This window comes from Bos taurus, chromosome 24, assembly GCF_002263795.3.
Source record: "Bos taurus isolate L1 Dominette 01449 registration number 42190680 breed Hereford chromosome 24, ARS-UCD2.0, whole genome shotgun sequence".
Lineage (NCBI taxonomy): Eukaryota > Metazoa > Chordata > Mammalia > Artiodactyla > Bovidae > Bos > Bos taurus.
Window position 1 is genome coordinate 58,261,805 of NC_037351.1, and position 24,919 is coordinate 58,286,723.

General features: G+C 49.3%; 1 protein-coding gene across 1 annotated transcript; it reads right to left on the reverse strand.

The window, feature by feature from the left end:
* Positions 1–1,964: 1,964 nt before the first annotated feature.
* On the reverse strand, positions 1,965–24,478 carry CPLX4 (complexin 4). Its single transcript, NM_001191350.1, has 3 exons — positions 24,312–24,478; positions 16,432–16,519; positions 1,965–2,192 (listed from the first exon to the last, which is right to left on the reverse strand). The coding sequence occupies exons 1-3, from the start codon at positions 24,476–24,478 to the stop codon at positions 1,965–1,967; spliced, it is 483 nt and encodes a 160-aa protein (NP_001178279.1).
* Between the last annotated feature and the right edge of the window lie 441 nt (positions 24,479–24,919).

Here is a 24,919-nt window from a genome sequence, read left to right on the forward strand (position 1 = left end):
TGATGCCATCCAACCATCTCATCCTCTGTCATCCCCTTCTCCTGCCTTCAATCTTTCCCAGCATCAGGGTCTTTTCTAATGAGTCAGCTCTTCCCATCAGGTGGCTAAAGTATTGGAGCTTCAGCTTCAGCATCAGTCCTTCCAATGAATATTCAGGGCACTGAATATATTAGTGTATTCTCGGTGTATTAGTGTATTATGAGATTAGTGCTCTTATAAAAGAGACCCCACTCTTTGAGCTCCCTTGCCCCTTCCACCGAGTGAAGATAAAGTGAAAATGTTATAAGCCACCAGTCTATTGGTGTTTATTACAACAGCCTGAATGGACTAAGTGGACTTGAAGGCTAATTACCCTCAAACATCATACCAGTATTCTCCCAGGAACTTACAAGAGGGGCTACACTTTGCCAAGGACCATGGGTTCTCGATCCCTAGTAATTCATTTTATTAACATGAAATTTTTTCTTATATATCACATTCAGGAACTCTGCTCAGAGAACAGGTTAGCCCCTAACTTTTGTGTCTTAGTTCCCTTTTCCTCTGATAGAGCAATTCTTCTTGATAAAATTGGTCTTTGGGAATTATTTTTTTCTGTACCATTCATTGAAAAACCAGTATTTGAGGGTTCACTGGCATTCCATTAGTTAGGATTTCCTGCTTTCACTGCCGTGGGCCGGGGTTCAGTCCCTGGTTGGGGAAGATCCTGCAAGACGTATGGCATAGCCAAAAAAAAAAAAACCAAAAAACTAGAATTTTGTTTTGAGTTTGGTTTGGGTAAACAGTTCTAAGTGCTTCAGAGGTAAATGTTCTAAATCTTCTGGGTCATTTCCTTTGAAAGAGAGCAAATGTTAGGCAAAAAAAGAAAAAATCCATGTATACAGTCGTTCCAGGATGTCTGCCAAGGATTCTAGAACCTGCCGCGAACACAGCATTCAAGGATGCTTAGGTCCCTTGTATAACCCGGCATAGGACAGTCATCCCTCCATATGTCTGGGTCCCGGGTCTGTGGATATGAGGGTTGACTGTAGCCTGGAGGACTGTGGCAGAGAAGGACAGCACAGTTTGTTGGAAGACAGTGTGAGGGAGTGAGGTGAGTGTCTGAGGGACAGGAAAGAAAAAGCAGGGAAGATGGGGAGAGGGGCCAGAGAGGAGAAGAGGATGAGAGAGACACCCACACGGGCGGATTTAAGGTCTCCGTGCTGTTTGTCCACCCTCACGGTCTGGTGCTGTTACCAAGGTCAGCCAAGAGGAGCTGACACCGAATACTGGACCAGGGCTGGCCGTTCCAGGCGCTCCCCATGGCCCCCCACCCTGCCTCTAAGCCGCCCCTCTCCCCAGCCTCCCACCTCCACCCAAATCCATTCTTCCCACCCTTCTGGAAGGGTGATCTGCAGTGCAAACGCCGGCCAGGTCTCCTCTCTGCCTCCTCTCTCGTCTCCTCCCCCATCCCTGCCCTTCGGCTTCGTGCAAGCATCCACGAGAAGCATCAATGGCATCCTGGAGACAGAGGTGATGTGATCTCTGACGGCCCTTAGCCTGCAGTCTGGGCTCCGGGGGGCACCCTGACCTTCCACGTCTTTCTCTGAAGGGACCCGGAGTCCTGCTTAATGGTTGGACAGAGTCAGGCCCTTGTCCTGTCTGCAGAAAGTCGGAGATGAAACACGGTTTGCTTTTGTTTCTTCCTGGCCGTCCTACAGACCGTTAAGCAGATGCGTGTTCTGCCTCATTCACAGATGAAAAGCTCAGGCTTCGTCAGATTCACAACTAAAAGGACAGCGTGATTCCCGCTGCCAGGGGCGCTACCAGGAACGTTTAGAGCAACCGAGGTGTCCTCTACGTGTTGGTTGCGAGTTTCCTCACGGTTTTCTTAACCGCTCACTACGCTAACGTCGATGCTGTTGGAAGCGCCGCGCAGGAGAGCGGTCGCTTCCGCCTCGACTGGGCCTCCTCCACGCCCGCCCGCCTCACATCACAGCACACTTCTGCTCCGCCGTCTGCTTGATTTCCGAGAAGGTGGCCTGGGCTTTCTCTTTGATGGCGTCCAAGTCCATGTTCTGAAGGTTCTGTAGCTGCCCAAGGATAGAATCCTTGTCTTCTTCCTCTTCTTGATCTTCATCTACCATTTTCCGGAGGTCTTCGGGCAAATCCACATCGTCTCCAGCCATCTGGATCTGGTTCTCATCCATCTCACTCTGTGCAGAAAAACAAACACGGAGATAGAGGAAAAACCCTTCTAAAACCAACCAACCAACCAACCCTGGCCGCAGCAGGGAGCTCGAGGTCTGCTGAGAAGGGATGCTGGGAACGATACACTTGGCCGTCTCACAGCAGAACCTGGGTCTGGTACCAGCTGCAGAGGCCGGACGTCCCAGCTGAGATGCCCCATCTCTCTGCACGTGGCTCTCAGAAGCTTCTAGCACTGTGGTTCTCAAAGTGTGAGGAGCTTCTTTGGAGGTCCAGGGGTTAAGAATTGGCCTGCCAGTGCAGGGCACTCTGGTCTGGGAAGAGCCCATGCGTGTGTCATGACTACCAACCCCTTTCTGTAGAGCCCACAAGACATGGTGCTGCAGTGAAGCCTTCACGCCACAAGGGAGAGGAGCCCCACTCACCACAATGAGAGAAAACCCACACACAGATGGGGAGGCCCAGCACAGCCAAAATTAGCTAATTAATTAAAAACATGAAAGCGTGGTCCCTGTACCAGGCAGTATTAGCATCATTTGGGAATGTGTTAGAAGCACAAATTCTCAAATTACCCCAGACCTACTGGATCAGAAACTCCAGGCTGGGGTCCAGCAATCTGCATTTTCAGACTCCCTGTCTGTCCTGCTGATACCCAAAAAGCTTGACCAACTCTGCCTTAGGGCTGCTCTGCACACTTTGTTTTCCATCAGCCCCAGACTATGACTCAGTGGCCCAAGCTGAGCCCACTCTGGGGTGGGGGGCTGTTGAGCTCATAGGGCCAGAGCAGGCTCTCTCCATCCAGCCATCACTCTTTAGGGGCAACTCCCGGTTAACCATCACCCCTTCCCTCCCTTCTACCAGATACAGAAGCGGCTCAAATTCAGCTTTACATCCTTGATGCCTAGAAACAAGTCTGGCGCACACCACCTGTTTATTGAGTGAATCGTTCACACCAGGACTCCAACGCAGCACCCCCGGGCTAGCCTTGTTCACTGCTACTGCCTTACAATTTTCTCCCATGGTCCTAGGCGTGGCTGTTCTGAGCCGCTTAGTTCCTGCTGCATGGTCTCTGAATTTGTCTTTACTCTTAGGCTGCAGAGCCCTCTGTTCTATAACAAAGAAGAATCTACAGGACACATTTTTCTGCGAAAGGCAAGGGTCCTTTCTTTTCTTAGATGGCTGCTCTCAGATATAATTTTCTGAGATCAGGTTGTAACATGGGGCAAACTGGGCTTTGGGGGACACAGAAGATCAAAAGGGGCTTCCTCGGTGGCTCAGATGATAAAGAATCCACCTGCCAATGCAGGAGACCCAGGTTTGATCGCCGGGTCGGGAAGATGCCCTGGAGAAGGAAATGGCAACCCTCTCCAGTATTCTTGTCTGGAGAATTCCATGGACAGAGGAGCCTGGTGGGCTACAGTCCATGGGTCACAAAGAGATGGACACGACTGAGCGACTAACAGAGACACACACATGGTCATGGAGCTTGGAGGCTCACCTTCCAACACGGAACTTCTGGGTTACCTGCCCCGCCCTCCCCAGAGCTCCCGCTCCATGCTTACTTCTGTGCTTTCTCCCCGCTCCTCGGAATGCAGACTTCTGATGCCAAGGGGAAGGAGGCTTTTGGGGGGCACATCCCTCGCCCTGACTCTCCCTGGAAGCCTGGGAGGACGGCTCTCAGTGTCAGCTTCCCAGGTAACAGAAGCTTCCCGTGCACTTGGCCAGGCCTTGGCCCCTCAAAGCGCTTAGCAGATCAATTAGTTCCTCGTCAAACTGGTGTGGGGATTAATTAGTTAGTTAATCCCCAGGGGCTCCCGGCCAAGCCTCCGTTTCTATTTATTTTGTATTCACCTGCCCTCGAGGGTGCCTCCCTTGTGGACGGTCCTCTGGGCATTTTTTGCAGGAAGAAGGGGAAAAGCAGGGGGCAGCCTGAATTCTCAGCTTACCTAAATGCCATGCCGGGCCCCTGCCCACTTGAAATAAAACATATACAATCTGTAAAGGCATTCCTGGGAAGTTCAGCATCTACACCCCTCCAGGTGGTAAGAAGTTCTCTGTGCTTGTCACCAGGTTGGAACCTGGACAGGCTGGGGGAATAGGCGGCTGGCGGGGCCAGGGGGCCAGCTCACTGGTGCCCTGAGCTGCCAGATGCCCTCAGGAGGGCGCTCCCCAACCCCTGTTCTCCAGGCTGCTCAGAGTGCAGCTTCTGCAGCTGCGGACCGACTCAGGTTTATTTTCACCTCCTTCCCCTGGCCCTTGTGGCTCAGCTGGTAAAGAATCAGCCTGCAATGAGGGAGGCCTGGGTTCCATCCCTGGGTTGGGACGATCCCCTGGAGAAGGGAAAGGCTACCCACTCCAGTCTTATGGGCTGGAGAATTCCATGGGCTGTATAGTCCATGGGGTCGGAAAGAGTCGGACGTGACTGAGTGACTTTCACTTTCACTTTCCCTGACCCAGGGAAGGAAGAGCCAAGAGGGTCCACTGTGCCCCCCGACTCACAGAGGGGATCTGGGTCACCACCACATCTACCCTAGCAGTTCTCAAAGTGGGCTCCCGAGGCTGGCCGCAGCGGCATCCCCCGGAACCTTGTTAGACACGAGGGTTCTTGGCCCTCTCCCTGACCTGCTGATTCAGAAGCCGTGGGGCCTGGCTGAGCCGTCTGTGGTTTAGCGAGCCCTCCTGGTGATTCTGCTGCTTGTCAAAGTTTAAGAAGCCCCACCCTACCTCTCTTGAAGACAGGGGGCTGTAACTCACTCATCTCTAAGTCTCGGAACCCAGCGAGTATCTGGCATGTCGTCACAGACAAGACTCCAGGAGCCTGTTGTCAGGGACGACGACTGAATGTGCAGGCCCTCTTGACTGTGAACAAGCTGTTTCATAGCTCCTGACGTGTTTATGTTCCCACTCCCATAGGGGCTGCCTAGAGGTCAAGGGTTGGCTTGAAGATCAGACACCTGAGCATGAAGGTTACCTCCACCACATACAGGCTGTGTGACCTTGGGCACCTAATATCCCTTGTCTGAACTTATTTCCTTATTTATAAATTGGGTTTATGTTATTTGCCTCCTTGCTAGCTCAGATGGTAAAGAATCTGCCTGCAGTGTGGGAGACCAGTATTCGATCCCTGGGTCGGGAAAATGCCCTGGAAAAGGGAATGGCAACCCAGCTCCACTGTTCTTGCCTGGAGAATCCCATGGACGGGGGAGCTGGGCGGGCTACAATCCATTGGGTCGAAAAGAGCCACTCACGACTGGGTGATGAACCGACATAACTTTCATAATTCTATAGAAGATAAATTAAATGATGACTGAATAATTTGGAATGTATTAAGCAGTTAAAGATGGCTATTCCTAAATGTAATGACCCTCAGAGGTAAAGCCGGGGGTGGGGGAGCTGAATTGCCCTGAAAGGCCTTGGCCTTCCACAAGGTGCTCATCCCATCAGAAGGAGGCCTCCCTCTCCCGCCCCTCACCTCTGGCCTGGGAGTGCCCCTACCTACCTTCACTCCAGAGCCTCGGCTTTCCTAGCAAACTGGGCCTGTTCATTTCCCTTTCAGCACTAGACACAATTCTGGGAGAAAATGACCCAGAGCGCCCAGCTCCCCTCACCTCTTGTCAGGCCCAACCCAATGCACGTGGGGACCAGAGGGTGAAGACTGACTGAGGTGCCTGGCTTGTGACCTGCACTTCTGTCTGCCCCCCAACCCCTGTTCCCACCCGTCCACGGGAGCCTCGTGTATATGGTTCCCAGCCTGGGGCTTCCCAGATACTGGTAAAGAGCCCGCCTACTGATGCGAGAGACGTAAGAGACACGGTTCATCCCTGAGTCGGGAAGATCCCCCCCGGAGGAGGAGTGGCATCCGCCCAGGCCACACACATGCTCAGTGGGAAAGAATCCACCTGCCAGTGCAGTGAGAGACACAGGAGACCTGGGTTCAATCCCTGGGTCGGGAAGTTTCCCTGGAGAAAGAAACAGCAACCACTCCAGTACTCTTGCCTGGAGAATCCCACGGAGAGAGGAGCCTGGTGGGCTACAGTCCATGGGGTCTCAAAGAGTCAGATACGACTTAGCAACTAAACCACCACCACCACCAATATTCTTGCTTGGAAAATTCCATGAACAGAGGAGCCTGGAGGGTTACACTGGGGCTACAGTCCATGGAGTCACAAAGAGTCAGACCCGACTGAGAGACTGAGCGTGCACTCACCCACATGGGACTCATACACGACCCTGGGATTGCCTCCCCTTGCACGACAAAGTGCCCTGCTGAGAGGGACTCCTCTGCGATCCAAGCAATGGGTGTCTTGTCCTGACTTTGCTGCTCCAGGTTGGGAATGCCAGGAATATTTTGACAGAATGCATGCATCGAGGAAAGGCGTCCATGCTTCACCACACGCCGTGAGCCCAAGCGCAGGTACAGCTGACATGAACCAGCCCCAGCACAGGCGCGGAAGTCTGATGCTGAGAACCCCTGACAGGTGAATGCTTCACCACACGCCGTGAGCCCAAGCACAGGTACAGCTGACATGAACCAGCCCCAGCACAGGCGCGGAAGTCTGATGCTGAGAACCCCTGACAGGTGAATGCTTCACCACACGCCGTGAGCCCAAGCACAGGTACAGCTGACATGAACCAGCCCCAGCACAGGCGCGGAAGTCTGATGCTGAGAACCCCTGACAGGTGAACGAACAAGTGAATGAATGAATGAGAAGGACGCCAAGTGAGCTAGCATATACAGAGGAACGCACAGGCTGCCTTCATTCTTCAGGGTCCTGTTTCAGAAGTCTTCTCATTTCTAGAAATCTCATCAATATGGGATATTGTTTAATGCAGTTAAGAACTAATTATTTTTAGGCTGGCTGACCAGAATCAGTCGTAATCTCTTGCCTTTTAACCAGGTTTATAATCTTAATTGCCAGGGCTGAATGCCCCATTATTTAAATAGCACCGCCTCCTGCCCTTGTTACTCCTCTGACTGGTTCTGACCTTTCGCTGAAGGGTAAGCATGATCCTGGATTCAGACTTCCTTCTTCCTCATCTTGGTGAACTGGTCCTCATCTGGTATCAAAATGGAAATATGGTGATCAACTATTTCACATGGTTATATCGCCAAAAAGTTGAGTGTTCCCACTTAGAGTCCAGCCAGTCAAGCTTGATATGCAGACACGCACCAGAATGATATAGATGTGAGTGTGAGCAAACTCCAGGAGATGTGAAGGACAGGGGAGCCTGGTGTGCTGCAGTCCACGGGGTCTCGAAGGGTCGGACATGACTGAGCAATGCAACAACATCAACAAGAAGATCTGACTTTGGACTTACGCCAGTGGCTCAGTGGTAAAGAATCTACCTGCCAAGCAAGAGGCACAGCTTTGATCCCTGGGTCGAGAGGATCCCTTGGAGGAGGAAATGGCAACACACTCCAGTATTCTTGTCTGGGAAAATCCCACGGACAGAGGAGCCAGGTGGGCTATAGCCCATGGGGTCGCAAAAGAGCTGGACACGGCTGAGCATGCACATAGGCACAGTCTGGGGCAGGGATCCAGGCAACAGAATTTTTAAAAAGCTTTCCTGGGACTTCCCTGGCAGTCCAGTGGTTAAGAGCTCACTTTCCAATGCACGGAGTGCCAGTTTGACCCCTGGTTGGGGAATTAAGATTCTCCATGCCTCACCACCAAAACAGAAAACAGAAACAATATTGTAACAAATTCAATAAAGACTTTAAAAGATGGTCCACCTCAAAAAAAAGTGTGTGTGTTTTTAAAACTTTTTAAAAATTAGAAGCTTCCTGGGTGATTCTAATGCGTGAGAGGTGTTGAGACCCTGTCAGGGCTTGCTAGCGTCAGCTTCTGCTACACCGCACGGTCTTTCCCTCTTTAGCTCCTGAAGGAGCGAGGCAGAGGCTGTGACTCTGAAAACAGCCGCCAGTTTCCGACGCTGATTGAGCGAGTGCGCACAGGGGCTTCGCGAGGTGCGAGACTTCCCCCACTGTGTGCGTCTCACGCTGCTCTCCTGTGTGCAGACTTTCCAGGGGGACTCGAGACGTTCCTAGAGGTCACTTGTCCAAGCCTCTCCTCTACAGATGTGGAAACCGAGGTCCTGGGAGGTGAAGAGGCTTTCTCGATGTCCTTCTGCTTGTTAGGGAAGGAGAGCCCAGCCCTGCTGCTGGGTCTGGTAGGAAAACCCGGCTGGTGAGTCAGATCGCCTTGGGGTCTTGCCATTTACGAGCTGTGTGACCTCGGGAATCCCGGCACCCCGTCTGAGCTGCTGTTCTTATCCAAGCAGGGGAAATGAGGCCTCCCTCCCTTCCAGGGTGGCCGTGAGGGGTAAGTGAGAAGGTGGCACATGCAAAGCCGATGGCCGTTTCCCCCCTTCCCAGGGCCCCGAGGACCTTCCCAGGGCAGGAGCAGAAGCAGCAAACAGAACCCGGCCGGCAGGGGAGGAGCGGAAGGGATGGCCCCTAGCGGGCCCCGGAGGGCCTCCGAGCTGCCGCCGCCGGAAAGAGCTGCTCAAGGCGGGCGTTTTAGTGCCTGGGACCCTGCAGGGCAGCCCCAAGAGCGCCTGGTCTGAAGAAGGCAGGCAGAGAGAGGGTCGCAGAATCGTCTCTGCCTTTAAGAGGCAGCTTGCGCTGTCAGTGTAGAATGTTGAAAGAAGCCTTCCTGCTAGATTTTCTTCTGTCTTCATCTTTGCTCAGAGCAAGCGATGCCCTTAATACCGCAGACAAACACCAGGTGTAAGGAAAGCGCCGGCTCCGCGGGGGGCCCGACGTTATTTTTCAATGACTAACCGAGATTGACAATTCTGTTAATAGGATTAGCGCTCATTGTGGAGCTGTTTTCTCTTATTAATTTGGCTTGACTTACATATACATTTTGAATTGGCTAGGAGAGGGGGGGCACCTTTGTTTTTAGGGGAAAAAAACCTCATGGCTTTATTTATGACTTCCTCTGCTTGAGAAAATATGACATCCTAATTATGAGCTAAAGTAATCTTTGTATTTTATAAGGAATCATAATGTCGAATCCAGACTTGTTCTTTTCGTGAAAACTGATTGTAATTTAACTCTTGTGGCAGATGGATCCCTTCTGCTGATTTTGATACTTCGTTCTTTGGGTGTACTTTTGTTTTTCTTTTTCCCCGACTAACATTGATCATTCAGCAAGACTGTTGTGTGTGGGGGTGTTTATGTGTGTGTCTATGTATATCTGTGTGATCGGTGCATGTGTCTGTGTGCATGTGTGTGTGGTATGTGCATATGTACGTGTGTCTCTGTGTGTGCAGTACGCGTGTATGTATGTATGTATGTGTGTGTCTCTGTGTGTAGTGTGTGCATGTGTGTGCACGTGTGTAGTACGTGCATATGTACGTCTGTGTGTGCAGTAGGTGCATATGTGTGTGTGTGTGTATGTCTCTGTGTAGTATGAGCATGTGTATGTGTGTGTGTGCATGTGTGTGTGTGTGTGCAGCCTCTCCATGTCAGACACCATGCAAGGCCCCGATGACAAAGACGGAAACCTCAGCCGCTTTGTTAAGAAGCACACAGTCCAGCAGGTGAGAGGATTCAGAGTAGAAAAATGGCAGGCGAGACATGCACTCAGGCGCTATGGAAGCACAGGGGACCTGGAGAGTGGGGAGATCATGGAAGGTTCTGGAAGAAGCAGCAGTAGAGCAACGTCTTCCAGGAAGGAAAGGGGTCACAGGGAGCAGGGTGTAGGGGACGTGAGGTGGGAGGAGGAGCTAGTCCAGGTGAGGGGCCCCAAGAGGTGAGGCTGGGCAGCTGGGAGCCAACTCAAGGTGTGCAGGCCAGGAGGCTGGACTCTACCCTAAAAAGTCATGGGAAGCCTTTTTTTTTTTTTTTAAAGGGGAAGAACAGAATCTGTTTGCATCTTGGAAACCTCACTCTGCAATTTTGAGGGGAGCAAGACACAATCAAAAAACTACTTAAGAGGTATTGTAAATGGCAACCCACTCCAGTATTCTTGCCTAGAGAATCCCATGGACAGAGGAGCCTGGTGGGCTACAGTCCATAGGCTCTCAAAGAGTTGGACACGACTGAAGAGACTTAATGCACACACAAGAGGTAGTGTAGTCAAGTTGCTGAGAAGTGCTGAGCCCTGCACTTGGGGAGGAGTTGAGAACGATTAGGAGGTGGAATGCGGAGAAGGCAATGGCACCCCACTCCAGTGTTCTTGCCTGGAAAATCCCACGGACGGAGGAGCCTGGTGGGCTGCAGTCCATGGGGTCACACAGAGTCAGACACGAGTGAAGTGACTTAGCAGCAGCAGCAGCAGGGGGTGGAACGGCTGTCACCTGCTGATCGCTCTGTGCGGGGCTGGAGGAGGGGGGACCTGGAGGGTGAGCCTGGGGGTGGTGTGGGTTGGGGGCCGTGGCGGAGGTGGATCCTGCAGGAGCAGGGAAAGACATTTCTGGGTCTGAGCTGGAGGTGCCCGAGGAGAGGTGGACGCGATGGTGACCTTTAGGAGAAGGTGTAGGAAGGAGGTAGAGGTTGGAGGGTCAGCAGCACACATCTAGGTGGCAGCTGAAGGCCACAGGAGATGCTGCCATTCGGGGAGAGTGTGACAGCGTGAGGGACAAAGAGAAGACGGTGGGGGGAGCACCCGGGGATATTCAGAAACCTGGGGGCAGACCGGGGAGGTAACCCTGGGAAGAGAGGAGAGACAGGTTACAGAGCAGAATGAGGAGGGTGGTGCTGAGAGGCTGAGAGAGAGAGGGCTTCAGGGAGGAAGCGCTGAGTGAGACGGGGTGAGGAAGGCTCTGCCCTGGGAAGGACCGCTCCAGGAAGAGGGCCCGGACGGAACAGCAGGACCGTCTACTGCAACGAGACCGACCTCAGAGCATCCTCAGGAGGAAGGCTTTGGCAGAGCAGCGGGAACCGATCATTTAGGAAGATGCCTAGAAAGCCACGTTCACTCAAAGTGCTGTTTGCTTTAGTTGGAGAGACTTGACCTCCTTTTCAATGGAGAGGCCAGTGGGGAGAAAGCACTGAAGACCCAGGACAGGACACTGGGTGGAACAGGACTCAAGTCTAACATGAGGTCGTGGGTTACTTCAGGCCGATGAAGTCCCCTAACGACCTGGCATTTGAAAAGCAGAGGAAACCGATGTACGTGTGGACGTGAACGTCCTGTGATGACCTGGAGTAGGGGGATGAGATGGGGGTGGTGGGGAGGCTTTCAAGGGTGGGGACACGGCAAATATACTCTTCTACATACATGTCCAGTTATTGCGATTTCATGACCGCACTCATTTGACTCCTGCGATGACTGCAATAGACAGGGGTCATCAGAAGATGAGGGTCTGACCAACGAGGCTATACTGACGATGAGCAGAAAACCCGGAAGGGAGGCATGTGTGGTTTGGCGGGCGTGAGGGCTCCACTGCTCCTCTCAGAGACCGAATTTCCCTTCCCCCGGTCAGCAGTCGACTAGAACTCTTTTTTGCAGCAAACACTGGCCAAATGATTTCTTTCAAAAATACAGTTCTAATTCCAGAATGTGACGGAGTTATCCTCATCAGACCCGACAGCTCCTGGGAAGACATTTCCCTCAAATCTGCTCTTGTTGGGCCTGGGCGAGGGTTCGGGCCCAGGACCACCTCGTGCTGGTTATGTAACCGCTGGGAGTGACCCCGGGGAACCGTGAATGAGGCCCCCAGGGGTCCCCCCTCGTTAGCGGGGAGGACCCGGTGAGCATGTCCAACCCCCTGTGGGCTGTTAATACTGTTAGTCCGGCTGTTTACCCAACATGGATTTTATGAGACGGCCCGGGACTGAGGGTTCTGCAAACTCCAAGGGGAGGGAAGGTTGTGCTCAGGAGCCGGGTAAGGCCCTGGTGAGCCGCGCTCTCTGGCCAGCACTGTTTAGACATGTTAGGCTTCTGTGTTCTGGTCTCAAGTTCTCCTTAGTGCAGTAATCAGGATGGCAAGCCCCATGAAGGGCTGCGGGCAACGACTCGAGAACCTGTTGTTCTGTCCCCGAGCTGGCCCAGGCCTCCCTTAGCCGGTCTGGGCTGCTGCGAGGGCCCAGTCCCGACACGCCGGCCCCTCATCCCTTCCCCTCCGGTTCACCATACACAGCACCATGGCCATCTCCTTTCCCCACTTCAGTGACACCCACGGGCACTGCCTGGCTTTCCAGGGCTCCTTATGGGGCATCTAGGAGAGGAAAACCCACCACCTATATTCCCCTTGTGGTTCTCAGAAGGTTCTTTCTAAAGGGTCCACCATGCAGATTCTTCTGAATAATCAAAGGAAGCCCTATGAGCTAACTGATGGATGGTTCCATACGAGCCTGTAGCCCCCCTCAAGAGGCTGACTTGATGCAAAGACTTTCAAGGCCTGGGAAATGACTCTCCCCCATGGCCATTGTTTCCTCAAAGTTGTCTCCTCTCGCAGCTGAAAATTCCAATTCCTTCAACGCTTCCTCAATGACAGCCAGCTGTTTCAAGATTTCTCGGCCAGCACCCCGGTGGCTGCAGAGACAGCGGCTCAGCTCCCTACCATGCCCACCCACGGGCCTCGAAGATGTGGCCCCTTCCTGCCCCCCACCCAGTGACCCAGCAGGGCCCAGCATCCTTCCCATGCCTGCTAGCACATCGGCCACTGCAGCGCAACATGCGCTGTGCGATCCTTAATATCAACAGAGTGCACTGCAAAAAATAAGCCCCCCTCTGGAAGTCGCTCCTGGCCACCCGCACTGACCCTCCTAGAGTGTGCAGTCCCCAGGGAAGAACTGAGACCCACCGAGGGGCGGTTCTGCTGGGGCGGCCTGGGGACATTGCCCCGCGACTGCGGCTGGGGACACCAGGAGGCCGGAAGGACCTGGGTTCCTGCCCCCGCGCCGGCGTCAAGAGCCTGTGACGGCCTCTCAAGGAGGAGGGGGCGCGGCGGGCTGCCCTCCAAGCCCAAGGCCTGCGTGGAGGCAGGGGTGTCACTCATGGCTGGGGAGACCTGGACTGGACGGAGTGTGACCCGGCTGATCCTTGATGGCGTTCTTCCTCTTAATTACTGTTTTCAAAATGTATTTATTTTGTTTGTTTATTTTGGGCTGTGTTAGGTCTTCGATGCTTCGCAAGGACGTTCTCTAGCTACGGCAACAGGAGCTACCCTTTGCTGCTGTGGGCGGGCTTCTCCTTGCTGTGCCTTCTCTTGTTGAGTCCACAGCATGTGGGATCTTCCCCGCCCAGGGATCGAACCTGGGCCCTGTGCACCGGCAGGCAGATTCTTATCCACTGCCCCACCAGGGAAGCCCTAATCACCATTTTTATGAACAATGCACCTGAGGTTAGATAGAGTTTCCAGGTGAGTCCTAATCACCATTTTTATGAACAGTGCACCTGAGGTTAGATAGAGTTTCCAGGTGAGTCCTAATCACCATTTTTATGAACAGTGCACCTGAGGTTAGATAGAGTTTCCAGGTGCTGACCAAAAAAGCAGGCCGTTGTGTTATTGGGGCAAATTCTTGAAGCATCAGATGTAGAATCCATTTTGACACCATCCAGCCATGGGCTTCCCTAGTAGCTCAGAAGGAAAGCATCTGCCTGCAATGCAGGAGACCTGGGTTCGATCCCTGGGTCGGGAAGATCCTCTGGAGAAGGAAATGGCAATGCACGCCAGTGTTCTTGCCTGGAGAATCACGGACAGAGGAGCCTGGCAGGCTATAGTTGGACAAGGCTGAGCGACTAACACACACACAAAGCCACGACACGTGGGCGCCCTCAGGGAGGCCCCCACCAGAGAGTGAACTCCACGGTGCAGGATGACGTGGGGAGCGCTTTCAGGAGCCACTATCACTGTTTACTCGGGTTGTACCGGAGTTTTGTCTGTGCTCACGGTCTCCCGTCAAGCCATCAGCTGACAGAGCAGCGGGGAAAGCGACGGTCTCTGGAGGACAGATTCTGAGATGCTTCGCTGAAATAGGAGCAGGGCACGCTGTCTCAGAAGGGGCAGGGCAGTTTTAAACCACGTGGAATTCCAGACAGCTCTAAAACTTTCAGAACGCCTCAAACGTGAAGAGTGGAAAGAGCAGAGACCTTGAGACCAGGCGGAGCTGTGTTCAAATCCCTTTGTGGGTAGGATGCTCTTTTTCAGGTCTGAGAGGCCCGAGATCCAATCCTGGTTCTGTCACTCCACAGCTGTGGGGTTTTGCAAAGTCCCTGAGCACCCCCACCCCACTCCCACCTTGGCTGCAGTCTTCTCATGTCTGAAGTGAGGCCATGGCTTGGACTCTTAGACAAACTCGAAGGTCTCTTTCGGGGTCTATGAAAAAATCAGGAGGGGGTCTCATATGTGTTGTGCATTTGAACCAGCTATAGAAGAATGGGTTCATGGGCATTCGTAACCCAGGCAGCCAAGTTACTGGCTCCGCTGTTCATAGTGTATCGACTGCCTGTGGTCCTGCCTCCTCTCGGTGGCTTCGGGGAGCAGGAGTTAGATGTGGTGCTACTGTTAACAAACCTGTTTGCCAGTGGAGAAGACATAAGCTTCGTGGGTTCAATCCCTGGGTCAGGAAGATCCTCTGGAGGAGGGCATGGCAACCCACTCCTGTATTCTTGCCTGGAGAATGGACAGAGGAGCCTGGTGGGCTACAGGGTGGCAAAGAGCTGGACGTGACTAAAGCGACTTGGCAGGCAGGCAGCCTATGCTGAGTAAAGTCACTGCCACTGCAGGGAGGATACGGATCTATGTATTACGTGGCTCTAGTTCTCCCCTCCTTCCATAGTTTCTGTTGGAAAGGCTCTTGTGCCAAAGAAACAAACCAAGCTTAGAGATCTAGGAATTATTTTATTCTCTGAAGCGCATCAAACATTTTGCAAAGGAGGTTGTCCACCCCTGAGGATTTGGGTGAGCAAGACCACCAGCTCACCATTAAAAAAACAATCAAAGGGCAGATATTTTCAGTTTAAGTGAAAGAAAGTGAAGTTGCTCAGTCGTGACTCTTTGCAACCCCACGGACTGTAGCCTGCCAGGCTCCTCCATCCATGGGATTTTCCAGGCAAGAACACGGGAGTGGGTTGCCATTTCCTTCTCCAGGGTCTCTTCCTGACCCAGGGGTTGAAATTGGCTCTCCCGCACTGCAGGCAGGTTCTTTACTGCCTGAGCCCCCGGGAAGCCCTACTGTTTTCGGTTTAGAGACCTGTAGTTCTTAAGTTGTTGACTCACCTCAGTGACTCACCCTTGTTATTATCAAGAAATAAGGCTTTTGTGTGTAGAGATAATAACAGCCGTAAGAGCGATCACCCACGGAGCTCTTTCCACTAGTCAGGCACTTGATTTGTCTTATGATTTCAGATGAAGAAAGTACGTGTCAGGAAGTATGTGTCGCTGCCCTCGTGTTATAGACGAGGAAAAGGAGGCTGAGATGTATTGAGAAGCCATCTGAGATTGCTGATGTCAGAGCCAGGACTCAAACCCAGTTCTCCTTACATCCTCACCGAACCACAGAACAGTTGTCAAAAATATATCCTCAACAACAACAAATATGTATGTATATATCCTTAAAATACCCCATCTTTCTGGAAGACACACAACCAGCTGATGGAGTGTCTGTGTGTGTCTGTGTGCACGTCCCTTAGCGGGACGGTAGTCACTCTCTTTCCATCTGTTTCCTCTAAGAACACACCTTCTAAGACTGTGGTGAGGACTGAATGGATTTATCTATGCAAAGAACTTGAGAGCAGTGCCTGGCACTTAGAAGAGCTCAGTAAATGTCGGCTGCAATGACCGTTATTCTCATTGCGCATATACAGATACTCTATAGTCCTTGAATATATTTACATAAACAGGTATTACTCCATTTTGTTGGGAGGAAATGGAAGTTCATAGAGGTTAAGTGCCTGGAATCTAGTTTTTATGAACTAATTCAATGCTCTTTTCACTATATCAAATACCTCGATTATGATTAAGTGAAAGTCACTCAGTCGTGTCCGACTCTTTGCGACCCCATGGACTATACAGTCCATGGAACTATCCAGGCCAGAATACTGGAGTGGGCAGCCTTTCCCTTCTTCAGGGGATCTTCCCAACCCAGGAAGATCTGCTTTACTAGCTGAGCCACCAGGGAAGCCCCAATTATGATTAAGACATAAAATATATATGTATTTATATATATATTTATATATGTATATATACACACACACAGCCTTCTGAGTGTGACCCTTGCTGATAATCCAACACTCTGCGTTTCTTATTATGTAAAAAATGACTGCATGTTTATTGTGTTAAGAGTCTCACCTTTGGGAGTCTGTACTTTTCTCTGAGGTGAACTCTGAGGCACGCCCTCTCAGCCTTTTTTTGTGTAAACGCAGCATCTCTTTCCATCCTGAAAGTGAAAGAAAGGATCAGAGGACATGAGACCACTGGCTACTCCAGCCCTGCTCAGAGGAGCCAGACACAGGGCCACACCCTCTGAGTTCCCACCGATCACGACTGAGTACAGACCCGAATTCCCAGACACGTCGGTTCTGCGAGCCTTCTGATGCGGCTCGGGAGAGGCGGGGGGACCACCCCTGGTGCAGAGCTGACCTCACCGTGTTCCTCTCACCCCACCTGGGAGCTCAGACGTCAGAGTCACTGTGAGTGCTTCCCAACGGGCAGCTTCCCAGCCTGTCCGCATCATGGAGAGAAGCTACGTTTTCAAAATCATTTCGTTTCTTATTTTATTATATTGTTTAGGGGCTTACACATTTAGTGCTTCTGAAATGCTAGGTGTATAAACTGATAACAGAGGATGTTGAGAATTACTTTGGGGATGTAAGTTTTATTTATTTCTAGAATTTAAAACATTGAAATATAGTTGCTGTACAATACTATATGTCACAGATATACAATATAGCAATTTATTACTTTTATTTTATTTAAAAAAGTTTTTTTGAGCTGTGTCACTCAGCATAGGAAATCTTAGTTCCCCAACCAGGGATCGGACCTGGGCCCCTTGCACAGGAAGTTCAGAGTCCTAAGTGTTGGACTGCCAGGGAATTCTTCCTCCCTCTTTTTTCCCCACAATTTTTAAAGGTTATCTTCCATTTATAATGATCATAATTAACATATTGGCTGTGTTCCCTATTTTGTACAATATATCCTTATAGCTTATTTTATACATAATAATTTGTACTTGGCACATAAGTTTTAAATTCTACAGAACACTTATTTTTATGGAACAAAAATGTTTGGAGCAAACCCTTGGCATCTCCTTCCATTTCCTTTCCTGACATCCTTTTAGAAACCCTTACGTGGACTTTCCACATATCTATTTAAGGCCAGGTTCGGTCTCCACCCATGCTGCCTTGATTCTGCAAGATTCTGAAAGTGAGAGATCTAATTTTGTGTTTTAAAGGATGTTCTTCTCCAGATCTCTGCAGAGCTGTGTTTTTGCAAAACAGTTACGCTCAGTGACTGAGACTTGGAGATTCAGTCATTATTCAATTCATTTAATTCCATCAATAAATGGGGATCAGAATTCTAAGCTACAATAATGTGGAATTAAAAAAAAAAAAAGCACTTGAAATCCTTAACAGCTGAACAGGGACATGTAAAATATAAATGACAGGGAATCCAACTGCGAAAAGTTCTCTCTGTGACCCTGCCAAAGAGACGTGCTCTGGAAATGGCGCCTTAGTCCAGGGAGAAGCATCCGCTCCTCCCTTTCTGCTGTCAGCGTCTATAAACCAGGTCGTGCAGACTTCTTCCAGTGTCTCTCAGAACCACCCCTTCCATTCTAACCATAGCAGCCTTATGAACATCCATCAGTCCATACCGTATCTCATGCAGTGATTCTTATCTTCATAGCATATCTTATGCAGTGATTTTTAAAATAGGTTTCTAGTCCCGAATTATCAAAAAGAGGTGGAAGTAGTGGTGTACTGGCTAATGTATCACAACCAGCTTTCTGGGGAGAGAAGCTCTGAGGCACCCACCAGGTTCCGTGGTGTCAATACTTCCACTGAGGCGGACTTCAAACTAGTACTATCAACTTGATGTCACTGATACTGGGGAGACACTGGGGAGAGATACATGCGATTAACTTTGATGGGTCACTGCCGGATGCCGTGGGTCAGCTCGGCACATCACTGGCTGGAAGATCCATTTTTCTCACCGCGGTTTAAATCTGGCTCCTCTCAGACGCGGCTGTCTCCTTTGCTGCATACCATGGAAACAGCAAACGTGCTCTGTCCACGTTTCTCTACCACTTGGGCCACTTGATTAGAGGCCGCATTGGCCATTTAAATGGTCTCCCTGCTTCCATCATGGCCCTGCCATTGAGAAGTGACATTTTTAACAAACGGCCTGAGCGATTCTTATGCAAGCTAAACAGAGCTGCAGCAGCCAGGACGGGGGGCCGTTTGGAGGCAGACAGGATTTGGGGATATAATATAAAGCTATTTCCCTTCACTGTCAACCTGTTAAGCCCCAATTTAGGTACAGCCGTCCCTTCCCTGGGTGAAGGGGTCACTCACACAGGGTCGGGTGTGGATTTTCAGAACGCTCTGTGGATGGCCTAATTGGACTTGTGATTTGCTGTTGGAAGTGGGCTCCCTTGTTCTTGATGATCCAGAGAGAAGTAAACACCTTTGAGGATGTCGGTGAAGCTCCCTTGAACCACGTCTTCTCCTAGCTGCCCAAGGAAGCACGTTGCTAGAGGCTGCTTTTTCATACGGGCTTCCCTGGTGGCTCAGTGGTAAAGAATCCACCTGCCATTGCAGAAGACGTGGGTTTGATCCCTGGGTTGAGAAGATCCCCTGGAGAAGGGAATGGCAACCCACCCCTGTATTCTTGCCTGGAGAATCCAATGGACAGAGGAGCCTGGTGGGCTGCAGTCCATGGGGTCGCAAAGAGTCAGATGGGACTGAGCGACTCAACGACAACAACAGGAACCTTTATATATGTGGCCCTGCCCTCTAGCTGTACAGGACTGGACCAAGCTGGGTAAGTGGAATTTCTTCTCTGAGAATTTGGGTTTGGGACGGAGCAAGTCAGAGACTTGCAGTGTGGCTGGATTTGTTAACAGTGAGCTCAGAGAATGTCGGCTGCCCATCCTCACGGGTGGTTTGGGTAACAGAGGAGCAGAGGGCTGACTGCCCTGAAAGGACAAAGCAGACGCATGGAGGAGGACGGGCGGCCAGGGATCGAATGAAGGCCCGTGACTCCCAGTGACGCTCTGGTCCTGGTTCGGCCCACGAGGCCTGGGGGCATGTCTGCAATGGGTCTGGTGAAGCATCTTTGCAAGAAGCATGTTATTTGTTCAGTCATTTTCGACTGTTTGTGATCCTGTGGTCTGTCCATGGGATTTTCCAGGCAAGAGCACTGGAGTGGGTTGCCATTCCCTTCTCAAGGGGATCTTCCCGACCCAGGGATCCAACCTGAGGATCCAACCTGAGTCTCCTGCATTGCAGGTGGATTCTTTGCCACTGAACTACATGCTATGATATGCTAAGTCACTCAGTTGTGTCCGACTCTTTGTGACCCCGTGGACTGTAGCCCACCAGGTTCCTCTGTCCATGGGATTCTCCAGGCAAGCATGCTAGAATGGGTAGCCATGCCCTCCTCCCTGAACTACATAATTTGCCTTAAAATAAATATCCTGTTTTCAGGTGGCTCCGTTGATTTCTATTTCTTAACTCCAAGTTCTGGAATCATTACACAGAAGCCTGGCTGAAGGAAGGGTTGGCTCTGAAGGTGTCACATTAAACTGCTCATCACTGGGGCCTGGCTTTGGACACTCTTTGAACTCATTTCCCTCTGCAAAAGGTCAGGCCTGGAGGAGGCATAAGAGAACCCTGGACTCAGTCTTCTCATTTAGGGAAAGAGCTTGATGAAGAGCTCAGAGACCTGGGGGCATGGGCAGAAGCCGATCTCCCCCAACATCAATATTTTACTATAAAAAGATTCAAGTGTACAGAAAAGTTGAAGCAATTTTACAGTTGACACGCATATATTCACCATTTATATTCTACTACTGGCATCTTCCTACACGTTTTAGAAAATGTCACTTACCTAGCCCTCTCTCTCCATTTTTCTCTCCATTCATTTATCCATCATATTTTCTGGTGCATTTCAAAGTTGTTGACATCAGTACTCTCTTCCCCCAAACACTTCAATGTGCATACCATAACTCCAATTACATATCTGTTTATTTGTTGTTGTTGCTCAGTAGCTAAGTCATGTCCAACTGCAACCCCATGGGCTGTGGCATGCCAGGCTGTCCTTCACCATCTCCCGGAGTTTGCTCAAATTCATGTCCCTTGAGTTGATGATGCCATCCAACCATCTCATCCTCTGTCATCCCCTTCCCCTTCTGCCCTCAATCTCTCCCAGCATCAGGATCTTTTCCAGTGAGTCGGCTCTTCACGTCAGGTGGCCAAAGTATTGGGGCTCCTTTTCTTTTGAATTAAAATGTTGCATGCTATTAAATGCACAGACCTTAAATGGACTGTGATGGTTAACTTCGTGTGTCAGCTCAACTGGGACACAGGGTGTCCTGGTTAAACATCATTTCTGAGTGTGTTTGGGAGGCTGTTTCTAGATGAGATGAGCATTGGAGTCTGTGGACGGTGGACGGAGTGAAACAGAAGGCCCTCCTCGATGTGCGTGTGTGGGGTAGGGGGTGCTCGTGGAATCCACGGAGGCTTTGAATCAACAAAAGGGCCCCCTGCCTGCCTGCTGAGCTGAGACAGTGATCTCCTCTTGCTCCAAGAACCCTCCAGTTCTGAGAACCACACCACCTACTTCCCTGGGTTGGAGATGGCAGATGGTGGGACTTCCCAGCTTCCACAGCCACGTGAACATTGGCTCCTTGTGATAAATCTCACATATATCTGTGTGTACATACATACATTTTTTTCCTCTTCTCTTGCTTCTGTTTTTACTGTGTAAACCAAACCTCGATTGAGGTGTAAAAAACATTACTATCAGCTGAGAAAATGCCCTCATCCCGCTCTCGATCGATGCCTGCTCCCAGTCCTAGAGGCCATCACTGTCTTTTTCCCACCATAGGTTGGGTTTGCCTGTTCTAGAACTTCATACACATGTAACCACACGCTATGCATTCTTCTGTGTAATTCTTCTTTCACTCAGCATAAAAAAACGGGATTTATCCAGCTTGTTTTGCTTACCAGGGGTTTGTTCCTTTTCATTACTGAGTGTATTCTACTGTATGAATAGATCTCATTTGTTTTCATTACTGAGTGTATTCTACTGTATGAGTAGATCTCATTCGTTTATTTATTCTGTTGATGAACACTTGGATTATTTCCTAGTTTGCGCTCTCGTGAATGAAGCTACTAGGAACTTCTTTGTACAAGTCTTTTTGTATTTCTCTAGTTGCAGTGCATGTTTTTAACTTTGATAATGTCTAATTCCTCATTTCAAAATTTTATGGTCACTGATTTCAGGGTTATGTTTAAGAAATTTCTGCCTGCTTCCAAGGTGCAAAAATATTCTGCTTTTTTTTTTTCTAGATGCTTCATAATTTTAGTTTTTATGCTTAAGCCTGTGATGCACATCAAGGTTCCAGTTACAAGTGATGCCATAGCCGTTGCTGTATCATAACCAAGGGGACATTTTCATATAATGGAGAGAAATGGAGGGATCAACAGGTTGTTTTATTTAGAACTTTCCAAATATTCTATTTTGGTATAGACCGCTTTCAGTACTAATGTTACCAATATGGCGGCGGGGGCGGGGCCGTGTGCGTGTGGAATCTGAGCATGGAAATAAAGTAAAAACGAACGTGCCCTGGAGAGCACTGCTGAGTAGTGTTTGATTTACTATTAGTAACGTCAATCCCACAACTTTCCTAAAGTGATGAGGACAAGTTAAGGAGGCTTTTATTTGCTAATACTCATTCTAATTATTATATATATTATGACATGTGTAGCTGTCTCTAGACGTAACTTGTGTGAACCATTTTTGATGCCTAATTTTTTCATTGTAATAGTTGCTCCAAATTATACATTTCAAAACCTTTTTCTATTGAAGTACAGCTGATTTACAATGTGTTAGTTTTGGGTGTACAGCAAAGTGGTTCTGCTTTATATATACGTGTGTGTGTGTGTGTGTGTGCTCAGTTGTGTCTGACCCTTTTGCGACCCCATGAACTATAGCCCACCAGGCTCCTCTGTCCATGGAATTTTCCAGGCAAGAATACTGGAGTGGGTTGCCACCTCCTCTTCTAGGGGATCTTTCCAAGCCAGGGATCGAACCCATCTCTTGAGTTTCCTCCACTGGCAGATGGGTTCTTTACCACTGTGCCATCTGGGGAGCCCTTTATATATATTCTTTTTTCAGAGTCTTTCCCCTTATAGGTTATTACAAAATACGGAGCACAGTTCCCTGATGTCTGCCTCTTTGTTTTGTATTCTAGGCGATAAGCTCTGGAAACTCACAGTGGACTGGACGTCCTGCCTCCTGCCGTGCAAGCAGGTCAGCCTCGCTGTCCTGCTACCGTTGCTTTAATTGGGTGATCAAACAAACGTATCACACACACACACACACACACACACACAGAGCTGAGTGGTGGGTGAAAACTGACTGATGATACCATTTGACTATTTTGGTTTCTGATCTGTCCAGATATAAAATTAAGTAAAACTATGACATTAGTTAATCAAACAGATGTCATGTCTGTGACCAGATTTATTACTGGGACACATTAAGTGATATTTTAATATCAGATGTGTAGTCTATATTTCTGACCATTTTCTTTTTATTGGTCCCCTTGAGCTGAGAACATCTGATGCTAGTTTTCTGCTTCCGCTTTTTTTTTTAACACACCATAGGCAAAACTGGCCAGTATTCAAGGAATGCTGCCTTTTTTTGCGTATTATTTTAGCACCCACATTATTTTTGCAGTTGCATTAAAAAAAAACAAAAACAGACCTTAAATTTACTGCAAAGCCAAGTACAGTACATTCGAGGTAGTTTTATAAGCCACAGTTGCTTTCAGGAAAAAATACAATAGACAAGGTTCCCACTAAATGGAAGATTTCAGCTTCCTTAGGTTCCTCCAGGTCATCAACCCTTTCTCCTTTAATCATTTTAGCAATAAGACCTAGGCAATTATCATGTAATTATTAGCAAAACAGCCACAGTGGCAAAAAAAACAAAAACAAAAAAAACCTTTTGTAACATATGGTTAACTTTTAACTTCAAGACTGATGCTTCAATACTCAGTTGATTTGATTATTAAAACTCTTAAATTCTACTTAAAACTTTAAAAAATTAAATATAGATTACACTTAAAGATCAGTCTTCAGTAGTTAAAAATTGGTAATATTCACATTCCATAATACCCAACTGAAATGTTACTAATGTTTTACTTTTATTACAGTTTATATATAGCCAGAAGAACGTCCTTATCTTTTGGAGATATATAGGCAAAGTGTGCAGGGGTAAAGTATCAGGACGTCTGTAATTTACTTTAAAAGTGGTTCTCGGTACCTATTTTATCTATCAATCAATCATCTATCCTCCAACCAATCATCTGTAAGCAAACGTGATGAAACGCCAACTGCCCATTTCAGGCCACAGGTCACGTGGCCATTCTTTATACTGCTCGACTCGTCTGCAACTTTTAAAGTTTTCATAATAGGCAGTCCGCATATCTATTCAGTCTTTCGAGAAGCCAAGTCTTACGACATAATTGTCATGTTGTATTTTCCAGGCTTTTTTTTTCCCCCACACATTTAAGTTCAAGAACATTGTACTCTATGCTCTTTTAGGCCCCCTTCCAGGCGCAAAGTCTGAATTCCTGGTTTGAAAGCTTTCTGCACTCACCTAAGGGTGAATTTCCAGATGACTGTAAAAATATTCAGGTGCCCAATTTTGCATTTGAACAACTGAGGTCAATTAAAATGTGCCCGGATCAGAAAGTTTCAGCTGCTTTTAAGGATGACATGTAGATTTGTTTATAGCGTTTTTCATTTTCATTCACACAAGACAGAGTAGCTGCTGATGCTAGGAACTGGTTCAGTTTTTAGCAGGACAGACTTCCCTGAGGTTAGAGGAGACGGCCTAGGAAAGGCCTCTGAAGGGCGGGAGGGGGAGGGGGCACCGGACAGCGGGGCTCAGGGAGCTGCCTTCTGCTCTAACAGGGAGCCCGAGCTGCGTGCACTCACTTTTCCTCGATGATCTGCTTCTGGTACTCCTCATACTCCTCTCGACTCATCCCTTGAGCGGCTGCGGGGTCAGACGCTCCTCCTTCTTCTTTTTTTTCTTCAGACCCGCCACCGAGTCCTAAATTCTTCACCTGGTTACTTATCATAGTTTTCATAAGGAAAGCCATTGTGTCTGCCCCCAGAGAAAGAAAACCAAACACTCCGAGAAAACTCAACAGAAATAAATCACAAAATCCCCAAGTATTTTCAGTGATAGCAACACGTTGAAAAGCAGAGGACTCTGCGCAGCCTCATCTATTCAAGGGCATAATGATACCGAGGAGTGGTTTGCGGGCTCTAAGCTGGATTAAAGAGGTCAACTCCTTAGCACAGAGAGGCAGATGGCTCTGATTACCGAGGCATGCAATCAGATGCAACCAACTACTTTCTGAATTAGTACACTAAGCTAATTTCAGAGGGGGAAAAAAGAATCCTTCACATTATCCACCCCTCTCCCATTTCTAAGGTTTAAATTATAAGTGCAGTAGGGCTTCATCAAGGGTTGTTTCAATTAAGTGAATTGGAGGTGACTGATTATATGACTGTGGTGCGGTTCCAAATTCTAGCCC